Below are 13077 nucleotides of genomic sequence, written 5' to 3'. Positions count from 1 at the left end.
AGATATACTTGAGTCTACAATAAGGAGGGCTTTCATTGTCATCTTTCCCTTGTGTTTATCTTGTGCAAGATCTTAATGTAAGAGTTTAGTTTTTACGGAGTGAAAGCTACGCAGAGGTTTAATTAAGAATCAGTGTCTTTTTAATTTAGTGTTCAAAACACAGAGCAAGTTCATATGTAGAGGCGGTATAGCCAATCAATCATCTTTTGGGTTTATCCTTATGCCATTTTCTTTTCTTTTTTTTTTTTTGAAGCTTGTTTGTGAATTTTGATGAGTCACGTACGAGACTGAGTAAACTTCAAAACTTCTGTTTTATATTTACTTACTTGATATATAAATTCTATCAGCCTTTATTTGTGCTCTATGGCCAAGTGGCCAGGACTTCTGTTTTGTTGTTTTGTTTACTTTTTACAGGTTTAATTTAAAGGACAGTGCCTTCTTTTTCTACTGTGCATGTTCTGTTCATCTCAGGATGGTCCTAAAAACTGATTTCTTAAGGATGGATGTGCCTACTAAGACACAGGTATTTTTGCGCAGTTTATTGATATACGGGAAAGAAAGACCTTAACAAGTGTTATTGAAATCCCAAAACAAAATTGGGGGTAACCCCCCACGTTTTTCAGAGATAATTAAGGGCGGTGCCTACTAATACATAAATATTTTCGCGCGGTTTATGACTAGGCAGGAAAAGCAGATTTTAGCAAGGGCTTCTGAAATCCAAAATTGTTGGTAACCACACATTTTTTTACAGATAATTAAGCAACAATAATTCTAAAAAGCAGTAAAATATAAAGGAATGTATGGTGTTTTTTTCCAAATTGAAGCTTTATCATCTCTGAAAAATGCATGGTTACCCCCAATTTTCTCTTTGGATACCAGGAACTCTTGCTAAGTTCTGCTTTCTCCACATAGTTTTAAACAGCACAAAAATATCCCTGTTTAAGTAGGCACCACCCATAGCAAATCCGAGTATCTCGAGATACGCGGAACATATGCGCAGTAACAAAAGTAAGTTAAGTTTCAAGTTGGAAAAAATGCCATACATTGTTAAGAATTCCAACGTGTTTTAAAAATATTGTTCATTATCTTTAAAAATGCATGGTTACTCCTGATTTTCTTTTTGGCTTCTGTACACTTGCTAAGATCTTTTTGGTGTGTATTCATAAACCGCATAAAAAGACCTCCTTTTACAGAAGCATGTTTAAAGCGTTTATGACCATGTGGGAAAAGCACATGAGAAAGGCTATGAGAAAGCGAAAACTGTGTTAGCAAGGGAAAGTTCTCTTCTAAGACAAATGTAAGTAGAGTTCAAAGAAGGCACACTCGTTTCTTTCGTATGCTGTTTGCTCTGTTTTTTGAAATTTATCTTGTGAATAAATATATCACGTAACAAGTACAGTGTGAATAAATATATCACGTAACATGTACAGTGTATATATTATATTGAAGTACGTGCCAAACCTATGACATTGGAACAAAGAAAACTAAGCGTTGAAAAGATCAAAACGACTCATTTTGTATGTTAACTTTTAGAGTAGAAGTTGTAATCTCATTTTTAGAGACTCCACATTTCTGGCTAAAATATTGTTTGTAAATAATGGAAGGATACTTTGATAGCAATGTAAATGTATGGCTTTATACATATACGATAAATGTGGCATTGTGGAGGTAGTGTTGTTTTCATTGATATTGTTACTATGGGTGATGAGTTTACGCTAAAATTTTTTAATCAAATGATTTTTAATCCTTTCCTTGCTGAGGTAGAAACTCATGTCGTGTTCACACTTTTGAGTCTGTGGATAAAATCCCAAAGTACCACCCGCTTGAGGGAAAGATATCAAGCGCTACTTTCCTGTGGTTCTTTTCATCTGGTGTACAAGGTAGTTTTATTTGAGCATACCTTATGCATGCAAAGTTTTGTGTGTGTACAGCTTCCCAGGAGAGGATTCTGATTATATATGCAGGGGGGGGGGGGGGGGGATCTGTAAACAAAGTTTCTTTCGTACGTTGGCTATCTATCATCTCATATCCAACACACACTCATGGAATAATTGTTAAATACGCCATAAAATGATGTCGTAAAATGTCAATGTCAAAACTCACTGCCAAGTTTCCATTGATAAGGCGCACTTGTTACATCTGATGTCATTGTTATTGTCTGTACTCTCATAGACAACAGCTATAAGCCAACCAGCACTCAAGAATTTTTAACAGTTATAATTGTTAAAAGTCTCTTTCTGTCTGGATTAGATGTGGAGAAACCAGCAGAATTTTCTTTTATCAGTTCACTGCGTTCTTAGTTCAATAATAATTATTATTGCCAAAGATGCATGTCAGTGTTGCCATTTTCATTTTCTTTTACAAATATTTTAAACTTGTTTACTGACACTGTTTCTCTTAATTCCTGCACAATAGCATTCAAGTTTCATGAATTGTGCATCATTCTTGTTTGCAGGGATTTTACTTATTAATCTTTGTATTCTGCTTCTTGTCATTCTTATTTTAAGAGCCTTTCTTATGGCCTCTTTAACTTGGGACGGTATCATTTTCTTCAGTAAACTTATGTACATAAGGAAGCATTGAAGTGAGTAAAGTGGCAGGCTGATTAAAGGTAGATTGTCTGCAAGGTTGCTTGTCATTTGCAAGGCTTCTGTGGATAGAATGGCTCCTCTTGGTGGCTGGATTATGCTGTCCTGAGATGTCACTCGAGAGAGAATCTTCTTTTGAGGGTTTCAGCCAGAAAGAGCAAGACATCTGCAACAGTTACATTGTAGCTGAGAAAAAGAAGTAAAAAAAAAATAAGCATCAGATATGAACTCTATTAGACGTATTGCCTCTTAAGTGTTTCAAGCAACTTTTATCCATCCATAACAAAAAAGTGACAACTACAATTAAAAGAAAAGTAACAAAACAGCTAGGAAAATGACTTGTGGCGGGGAAATCTCAAAGAAAGCCGGGGCTTATAAGATTGAGATTTCTCCCCAGTATTTAACATATTGAATAATGAAGAAAGAAAGAAAAAAAAAACATTAAAATAAAACAATGGAATGAAGAGTTATTGCCTTTTGAAAAGTACCACATTTCCATGGTACCCATAACCACAGAATAAGCACCTCTTTAATTTGTCTATGACATTGACTAGCTTTTAACTACCCTGATTTAAAAGCAGTATCCCTACATATAACCGTAATGATTCGATTTAGCGCCTTTGATCCAATAAGCTCTCCCTCTCTAATAAGCACCCCTCCTGGTTTTTGTTAATAAGTGACCCCTATTGCGTAAGCACCCTCATTCCAATCAATGCCCCTATTCTGTTTCAGTGATAAAAACATTCACGGCTTCAAGGAAAAGTAGCCTGGTCAAATAGGATTAGAACGGCTCAAGGTAGTACATATCAAGTCATAAGCAAATCACATGACAATGATCCCTTGACAGAATAACCCAATCAGTCATAGAAGATGCTGCACCCGAAAGATTTGTTATTGATGCAAGCGACACTGAAGCTATCTCTTTGAATACACTGATGATTTTCAAAATTCCCTACCATTAAGTGAATATTCACTGTATGTTACTTTTACAGTATCCGTTATTGTTCCTTTTTAAATAAATATCAACAATTGGTTTTGCACATTTGCTGTTTCATAAAAGAAATAAGTACCCTGTCCCTTATAAGCCCACTCCCTTGAGGTACCATAAGTAAATAAGTGCCCTGGGCGCTAAATGGAATCATTACGGTAAGCCCGGTTCATACGTTGAATTTCTGCCGTGTCGAATTCAGTTAAACTAATTAAATTCGACAGAAATTTGACATCTGAATAAGCTGCCGGATTTCTGCCGTACGTTCAACTGGTTTTTTTCGCATTAACCAGCAGAAATGCGGCACCGATTCAAACGTCGCATTTCTGCCGTGTTCAATCGAATTCATACATTTACATACATTATGTTAATGTCTTGAGCATGCGTAAATCAAGGCTGACCGTCCAAAATGGCGTAATGGCACCCGCGCGATTCTAACGAGGAAGAAAGCTCATCTGAAGAATAGAAAATCCTCGCAGGAAACTACATGGAAGTGCTGCAGGAGACCTGTTGCAGCTCTGATCATGACACCGATGAAGAAGTGCACAGTAAGGAGAATATTTTGGTCACGCGTATATTCGTCCGCCATATTGGATACCCTAGTCTATCATATTTACTGCTGACCGACAGACACTGCAGTATCGACTCTGAATTAAGTGCGGCACAAGTGCGACGTCTGAGTCAACAGTCGCATTTCTGCCGCACTTAATTGAATTGAATTCGACACGGTAGAAATTCGACGTAAGAACCGGGCCTAAGTTATTTATGGGGTAATTCCACCTCCCAACCCCTGCCCCCAGGTTTATCAGTGTGGGCTTGTCTAGTTGACCTTTAGCCTGATTCTCGGACAGTCATGATTGCTCGCAGTCACATGCTCTCTGAGGAAGGGAGAGAGTGTGTGGCCATGTCGCAACCAGGACTGTCTGAGAATCAGGCTAGTAAACCCTGAGCCCTGGCTCGGAAGTCCAAATCATTGCCAATAAAAAACAACAGAAACAACAACAACAAAAAAAAAAAAGGACCCTGCCAAAAAAGCCCACTACAAAATATCTATTCCAAAATGCCCCCAGGCACTAATCTGACTCATTTCAAATCCAAAAATGGTCTCGGTGTTTTAAACAGAAAAAACATTATATTTGGTATCGCGGTGTCATCCTTAGTTTTTGGCAGTGTTTTTTGCCGTAAAAAAAAAAATGGAAAAAAAAACTCTAAAGGCAGCGTATGAAAGGTCTATAGGCCTGCAAAAACACTACAAAGACTTATGAAATCGCGTGCTAAAAATCCAAACAAAAAAAGGCAGACACCACCCGCCATAAACAAGATTTGAATCAAAGACCTACGGCTAACCTACATGGAATTTCAAAGGGGTGGGATGGAAGGTTAAAATCTAATAACCTTGAGGAAGGAGGCTAGGGGTATGGATATTTCTGGAACAATCCCTAGTTGGTATCAATAAAGACTGGAAGACAAGGAGTAGAGGACAGGAAGGTTTGAAGAGCTCAGCACTGTTCACATTTTTTTACTCCTGTTTTCTACCCTTTTCTTGCCATCTTATCTTCTTTGCATGCTTGCATTTACAAAATATCACAATGTAACTTTATCCCACATCATATCCCTATTAAATTATATTTAAATGGACTCTGCTTCCAAATTTGCACCCTGCCTTTGCACCCTACCATCACCTCCACCCCTGTGAGTGTTATATGTCATTTACTGAAATTTCTTTTACTTGTTGCACTGAGAAACTGAGAGAACGCTGTTCTTTGAGTTGCATCAAGAGATTTTTTTCTGATCAATCAAAATGGCAACTTAAAATACTATGGTTGGTTTAATTAAACATGTTTTAAATTTGTGCTTATTTTGATGGATCAAGAAAGATCTTTGAATAACTTAGGTCTTACCTATTTATTTTGCTTTTAAATAAAGGTGCCCGGGGGGGGGGGGGGGGGGAAGGGGGTACTCCCCTATATGGACTATACAGGGATGGCTGCTGGATAGGGTATGGTTTTTGCCCTCTCTGCCCTGAACAGGGTATATAATTTCAAACAAGTCTGCCCTGGACCCGTCCTAGACAGGGTATGGTTGCAAGACTGTCATCAAGTATTTGGCACTCCGAAATCAGAGACATTAGTCTGTATTTATTTTAGTGAAAAGTGCTTCACGTCAATTGAGTTTCCACTGATGGTTCACTGCTGTTAATGCGAAATTTTGGGATTTATCGCCATCACTTCTAGGTAATGTATTATTTTATCTGTTTTGATTGGTATTTGCATTTCAATGCGTGGAACTTGGTCCAAAATAGTAACCCTTAAGGATTTTAGCCACATACCTATATCAACTGAATTGAGATTTGAATATAATGGTAACTTTGAGGGTACAAGAACAACATGGAACAGTCTCTAAGAACATCCTGGACCCAGGGCTTTCAGGATTTGACCAGTGGAGTGTTGAGGTATCTAGTGGGTATCAAACATTCCTATTCAAATTTTTCATTGAGAGTCTGTATTACTCTCTGACTGATGAATGTGAATTGAATGTTCACTGTTGACCTAACTTGTTTGCTCATAAGTATTGTTGTTGGTGAGCTTGCACATCATTGGGCAAGTCACTTATATAAACGGTAGCATTAAGTAACTATCCAAATAAATTTGTTGCCAAGGTGGCCTTGTAGCAAGTTTAGCTGGCATGGAAAAGAGGAGGGGAGACTTCAGTTGAAAAAGTGACAGAACTAGCCACAGAAGGAGGCTCTCTTAGACAATTTTGCTGAGCATTTGCATGAAAATTAAGAAAGAGTGGAGGGGTATCCGAGTTCACAGAGATGACTGTGCTCATGGTCACCTAGATGGACATAATTTAGAGCACCCAAGTATAAAATTAATATGATTACCTGGTGCAAATGCCGCATAATTTGAAGACCTAAAAATGTACCATTTGGCTAATACCAGACCCCAAACATTTTTTCCTCCACGTCAAAATAGTATAAAGTAAAAACGATCAAAGAGATTGAGAGACAGTCATGTGCGCACCTGAATATCTTTCACTTACTATTCATCTATAACATATAATCATAAACTTAAGACAGAGTGGCAGATGATACATTTGTGTTCATTGGGCAGTCACAAACAGGAACATGATCTCTTATTTTACTAGTAGTCCTGTCATGAAATGAAAAGTATATGATGGTTTTATACTACGTTATTAATGCAAAAATGAATTTCTGAAAATCTAATTATTCACTTAAAATGAACAAAAATCTAGCATACCTTTCTTGTTGTCAAACCTTAAAAAGTGTCTGCCAAAATCTTTCTATCTGAAAAAAAAAGAAAAAGTCCCCACATTGCTAATTTGAAATCCAAAAAAAGGTGCTTCCAGGCACTCCTCCTCCACCACTAATACTGTGTACCTGAATATCCAACCCCCACCCCCCCCCCCCAAAAAAAAAAAATGCATGGGTTTTTAAACTTTCTAGCCCCAGTTATACAAAGGACAGATAACTTATCCAGTGGATGAATCCATAAGGTAGCAGATAAAACAAATCACTTGCCTGGGGAACTTTTTATGTACTGGATAAAGAATTATCCAGTAGATAAAGTTATCAGCTCTTTGAAAAACCAGGGCAAGCTGGTTTGGTACCACTTTGGATACAATTCAATTCAATTCAATTCAATTTTATTTACACTTATTACAACGAAATACAATATATTTTACAGTAAGAAAAAAATTAAACGTACAGAGCAATTTACTTGATGATTTTACCTTCTACGGAAGAAGTGCGAAGTGGCCAAAGGAGCAAGGCTTTCGTGTTGGCCACTACCTCTGTGCAGTTAAATAAAATAGGGGGAAGAAGAATTTATAATACTGGTTGAAGAGCTCTGCTAGTTAAATTAGGCTTCGGTTAGGAAAATAAAACAGTAAGGAAAAAAGTGTTTACAGCAAATATATAAGTATATAATATACGTTAATTTTTTTATATTATTTATGTACAAAAATAACCATGATTACGGTATTTGAGTTGTCTTTTAGCCAGAAAATTTGAAAAATGATAACTTGTGAGAAATTATTGTCAGGAGGTGAAAATAATTCATTGCACACCCATAAAGCAAGATTTTGGAACATTTTAGGGGTCATCTTAAGGATGACACCTCCTTCTGCTACTGTAGAATATTCTGCACGAAATAGTGCCTCCTAATTGCCAACGAGTCAGCCGAGCGAAGACGCGAGGCTGGCGAGGCGGCAGCATTATAGAGCCGTGCGAAAGTACTGTGCGGGCAGAAAAAATCTCGAGTAATCGAGAGGCATGTTTGTAAGGTAAGATTCCTGAGTGTAAGGTAAGATTCCTGGGATTCCAATGACGTAGTGAAAATTGCAAGGGACCAATCGTAGCTCGCAGCTCGCAGCTCGCAGAGATTGTGACGTCAATGCCGCATGGTTCTGATCGTCGAAAGCGTGCCAAATCCAGACAACCCCAGCGGGCAAAAGCAATCAAAAAAACTGAGAAACCTCTTTAAACTGACTTCAATCCAACCAAAGCTAAAGCAAACGACAATTGTAACAAACTATCGGCCGGCGAGCCACACAAGAGTAAACTCGACATCGGCCAGTGAGCCAACTTTGTCACCGCCAGCCAGAAAAAGGCAATCAAAGCAACTCTAAACAGTTTTTGCGCAATATTTGAAAAACGTGCCCCGCACGGGTCGATAAATTCGCTTCGAAATGGACTCGTAGTTCCTTCAAATCGCTTACGCATCTCTCATCTCGCATTTATAATTATACGCGTTTCTTTCTAAGGCGTAAAAAAAGACTTTTCTGAATAAATTTTTCATTTAGGAAAGCTTTCTGTATGTTTTTCTTTCTATTTTCACTGAGAAAACGTGACAACTGTGTAATCTTGCGTAAACAAACACATGCTCTCGAGACGGATCAAATTTCACCCATGTGATGCGCGGATCAAATTTAATTGAAATTTTGGAAATTTTTACCTGCAAGTTTGTTTTTTGGAACATTTTTAATAGGCAACTAGTGTATTTTATTCCATTATTAGTAATTTTAACTATCTTAGACCAAAGGGGTGTTGTTTTTTTTGCCCTGTAAGTTATGTATTTTTACTGCACATGGGGTAGGAAATAACCACTTTGCTAATTTTGCTGAATTTTTGAAAACCTCTGGAAACGGCTGGTGCATAATGGGTTAATACCATTAACATCGGACTGGCCCATACATCCCTAAGCAAACAGTCCGTGCATGTCCTTTGCCAACTGCTTGAATACGAGCTATATCTGGTATATATAAAGATACTTTTGTGGTGTTTCTGACTATGCAGGAAAAGCAGATCATAGCAAGGACTATTGGAATCCAAAGACCACGCATTTTTCAAAGATAATAAGTTTCAATTTGGGAAAAATGCCATACATTGTTACATCTCTGAAGTGTGCAGGGTTAACGCCAATTTTCGTTTTGGATTCTAACACAGCCCTCTCCAAAGATCTGCTATACCTGAAACTCTTCTTTGTATAAGCGTCACCTTTTGCCTCCCTTCCTCACTGGTCGTCCGATTTTTGCTTTCCTCGTGTTCCCTATTTTTGTTAGCTGTTCTTCAATAGCCTTCCGCATGTCAGTAAAATCGGGAATTTGAACGTAACGAATTTGCTTGCCCTGTATAAACATTGTTGGAAAGTCCATAACTTCTTGTCCATTTTGTTTTGAAAACTTCACGTCAGACATAGAAATATTCATAAAGCCACCGACATTATCAATCAGCCCCGCAGCTGAAGATTCGTTTCGTAGTTCTACAATGGTCCTGTGACCTTGTACAGCTTGTAAAAGACAAACTAATGTTCTTTCAGAGGTCGCTCGCTCTCGACCGCTCGCCATATTGAAATTTTATAAAACTAATTTTGTCCCCAGTCTTTCCCGCTTGTCGAAATTTTTGGCGGGAAAAGAGTATTCTTCCCCCTCCCCTCCCCACTGCTCTGTTAGGGGACCTGGATGTCCTTAGTTGGAAGAAAAATCTTAAAAGAAAACATAGTGCTATGCGATTTTTAGGAACGTGTTAAATATTGAGCCCTTGGTTGAAATATTTCCCTCAAAAACGTTTTCGGTAATCTTTTTTGTGTATTTTCAAAGTCAGATGACTGTAAGTTTTACCCGGGGGGGGGGGTGGGGGTACTCCCCTATATAAGGTATATAGGTATGTGCCGCCCCAAAGGGTATGGTTTTTGAGCCGTTTGGTCTGAAAACGGGTATAGATTTTGACAATTACGGTCTGAAATCGGGTCGGGTTTTTGGGGCCGGGAACATTTACGAAAGCTTACAAACATATTTTTCTTCTCGCTGCGTAACTGGAACGACTAACTGATAACGAGAAAAAGAAACAGATAAACTATGTCATTCCAGCTTACTTTTACTCCTTGCGTCAACTTCCGTTCGGCACTGATGCATAATTATCAGGTCTGAAAACAGGTATGAATTTTAGAGGTCAGGTCTGAAAACGGGTGTGGAAAATGGCATGTTTAGGTCTGAAATAGGGTCGGGATTTGAAGACCCGGGCGGCACACCCCCACCAAGAATTCCGAGGAGTACCCCCCCCCCCCCCCCGGGAAGTTTTAGAACCCAGGGAGGAGAGCCCAAGGAAGACAGTATATCATGTATGAGGCACAATGTGCCCTGTCAATATCAAGATGGCGAGAGATTTCCACAGATAACCAAGGAAAGAAGGTACTTAAAGATGATCAAAGGAGTGCAGGCAGTGAAAGGAGAGCTCAGCGGACTAGACAAACAGTTATCAGATTCTTTTCTCCATGAGGTGAGCTTGATTCTCTGTTGATCAATGTCGCTTTTGATCTGAGTCAAATCTGGGGCCTGATGCAAGCGACCATCTTCTGCACCGCCTCTGCATGCAACCCTCGCTATCTACTATATAGTTTTAAGCTTAACAATTATCCTACGAAATCGCACCGAATATTGCCTAATACTAAGCTACTTAAATTAGGGGGTATCCTGGAAGATTGAACAGGATAATTGTTTTTTTTATTCAACACACTGCTACAAAATGCAAAGCAATGAAAGCATAGTTTTATTGCAGAAAAGCTGGAGACGATCTTTACTTTGCCATTTTTCTCCCCCAAACACGAATTTCTGTTGACTTAACGGACGACCGAATATTCGGTGCACTATGACCATATTTGGGTGGTGTTACAAGATGTTTAACAAATCGACGGCAGTTTTCTATGGTCTATACTCTTTTATAAAAACTGAATCATTGTATAATGCAATTCGAGGGATTTGATTGGCTTAGCGGCCATGGTATACGAGCCATTATACCATGACCGAGAAATGGTGACCATTTATTGCCTTCTGGTTGTTCTTGCACAGCGAAATCAGTAAGATCTAGCAATATTTCCTGATTGTTTTTAATAAAACAATTATTCCACTCGCGCTTGTTGGATATGAGATGATTATAGCCAACTTGGCGCTACGCGCCTCGTTGGCTATCTATCATCTCATATCCAATGCGCGCTCGTGGAATAATTGTTAAATAGACCATAAAATGACGTCAAAAAATGTCCAAAACTTAAGTGGAACCACGAGCCGCAGGCGAGTGGTTTCACTGCCAAGTTTTGGACATTTCATGGCGTCATTTTATGGTCTATTTAACAATTATTCCACGAGAGCGCGTTGGATATGAGATGATAGATAGCCAACGAGGCGCGTAGTGCCGAGTTGGCTATAATCATCTCATATCCAACAAGCGCAAGTGGAATAATTGTTTTATTAAAAACAACCGAGAAATATTGCTAGATCTTACTGATTTTGCTGTGCAAGAACGACCAGAAGGATATTTAATGGCTGCCATTTCTCGGCCATGGTATAATTGCTCATATACCATGGCCGCTAAGCCAATCAAATCCCTCGAATTGCATTATACAATGATGCAGTTTTTAATAAAAGAGTATAGACCATAGAAAACTGCCGTCGATTTGTTGAATAATGTACATGCATTGGCAAACTGGCAATATTTTGTTGCAGGATGGGGGGGGGGGAGGGGAGGTGTACAGAGACACAATCTGTGGAGAATTGGAAAAGAATATCATAGTGTCAGAAAAGTAGGGGTCCCCGACCATTTGAGAGAGTTAGCTGCAGTCAAAGTTAATTCAACAGCTATCAGCCCTATGTGTGGTTAGATTTTTAAGTATGTGCATGCTTCTGCACGGTGTAGCTAGCTTGACATTTTGACATAAATTATGTGCCTTATGATCATTTGGATCGTTCAAGACTGGATCAGTGATTCTTAAGACTATTTGCCACAAAATGTTAGGTTGTTTTTCTTGTCAAGTGACAACAATTATAGCTAATTGTCTTGTGGAGTATTTCCTAATTTGGTACCCGAATACTTCACCAGTTCTGCTTCACCCCCTCCCTCCTCACCCCCCCTGGCCCATAGGTTAATGGATAATATGTATCACCCCTGAACAGTTTGCAAACTGGTTATGGTTGTCATGGTGGCCTGGTTCATGTTAGTTTGTTTTTTATTTTCTCCAGCTGTTTTTGCAATTTTCCAAATATGCATAATGTATATAATTTGATATCTTGCTCTATTTCTGAAAAGTTGCAGGTTTCTAGACAATCAAGGAGGGAGTATGTTGAGATGAGAAAGTCAGCTAGTTGTCTGACTAAATGCTCCAAAAATTTGATGAAAGGTATTTAATTTTTATTTGCTTGGTTTCATTGATGAATTGTAATTGTGTGACTGATAAACTGAAGCTTAAATTAATCAGTTTGTTTTAACTTGACTTGGTCTTGAACTTGGCCCCCACTACAACTAAACTCCATATTATGACAGTCTCCTCACTGGACAGAATCGGTTTATTTTAAAAAATATGCATTTTTTCTTTTGAAAGAGGTAAGGGCAATAAACAACTTTAGAAAACAATAATTTTAAAGTTTTTTTTAGCAATAATTTTATTGTATCTTAATCCACTGCATGCAAACATTTCACATATTAAACACTAATTTGTCTTTAAACAACAATCCACTACAGCATACATTATATTCAGGGACAAGAAAAGCAACTCAGCTAGTTCAAGGATTTAATGAATTCAATTGAGTCAAACAATATGTTTTACTGATGACAATTAATTATATAAAGACATTTATTATTTATTATTATTATTATTATTATTATTATTATTATTATTACAGCAAAAACAAATGATAAAATCCAACATTTTAGAGTGATCATGACTCCATTTTCAAGGGAACTATGTGACAGATCATGCATATTACATCAATCAAAGCAATCTTGGCGCGAAAATTAACATGACGGGGTGCAAAAATTACACAAATACTTTCACACAAATAGAGTCTGATATTTGCATGTTAAGATTTTCACTCTATAATTTTGTGCGAAAGTATTTGAATGTGTAATTTTCGCACCCTGTTTGTTAACTTTTGTGCCAAGATCGCTTTAAATGATGTAATTTGCATGATCTGTTACCTAGTTCC

General features: G+C 38.0%; 2 protein-coding genes across 19 annotated transcripts in view; one reads left to right on the top strand and one right to left on the bottom strand.

Annotated features, from left to right (window-relative positions):
- Positions 1–9492, bottom strand: part of LOC146450029 (U7 snRNA-associated Sm-like protein LSm10) — a 139733-nt gene extending 130241 nt beyond the window's left edge. For 3 of the 12 annotated variants that reach the window (XR_014860401.1, XR_014860400.1, XM_085100872.1), the window contains exon 1: positions 9098–9477. Coding sequence is in view for 5 of the 12 variants with exons in the window: in XM_085100872.1 (XP_084956998.1) it covers positions 9098–9447 (350 nt within the window). In the remaining 7 variants the exon portion in view is untranslated. Of the gene's footprint in view, positions 1–226; positions 2775–4904; positions 4924–6463; positions 6545–6839; positions 6887–9069 lie in introns of those variants that run through there. The other 9 variants (XR_014860402.1, XR_014860403.1, XR_014860405.1 and 6 more) reach the window with 9 other exon arrangements.
- Positions 9493–10179: 687 nt separating this feature from the next.
- The window catches only part of LOC146450028 (uncharacterized), a 31373-nt gene continuing 28475 nt past the window's right edge, over positions 10180–13077 (top strand). For 5 of the 7 annotated variants that reach the window (XM_085100855.1, XM_085100852.1, XM_085100850.1 and 2 more), the window contains exons 1-2: positions 10180–10378; positions 12182–12272. In XM_085100855.1, coding sequence (XP_084956981.1) covers positions 10223–10378; positions 12182–12272 — 247 coding nt within the window. In that variant the 5' untranslated portion in view covers positions 10180–10222. The remainder of the gene's footprint in view (positions 10379–12181; positions 12273–13077) is intronic. The other 2 variants (XM_085100853.1, XM_085100856.1) reach the window with 2 other exon arrangements.

Source organism: Pavona decussata, unplaced genomic scaffold (genome assembly GCF_977016875.1).
Source record: "Pavona decussata unplaced genomic scaffold, jaPavDecu1.1 SCAFFOLD_510, whole genome shotgun sequence".
In the NCBI taxonomy this organism is placed as follows: Eukaryota; Metazoa; Cnidaria; class Anthozoa; order Scleractinia; family Agariciidae; genus Pavona; species Pavona decussata.
This window is presented reverse-complemented; position numbering and strand designations above follow the sequence as displayed.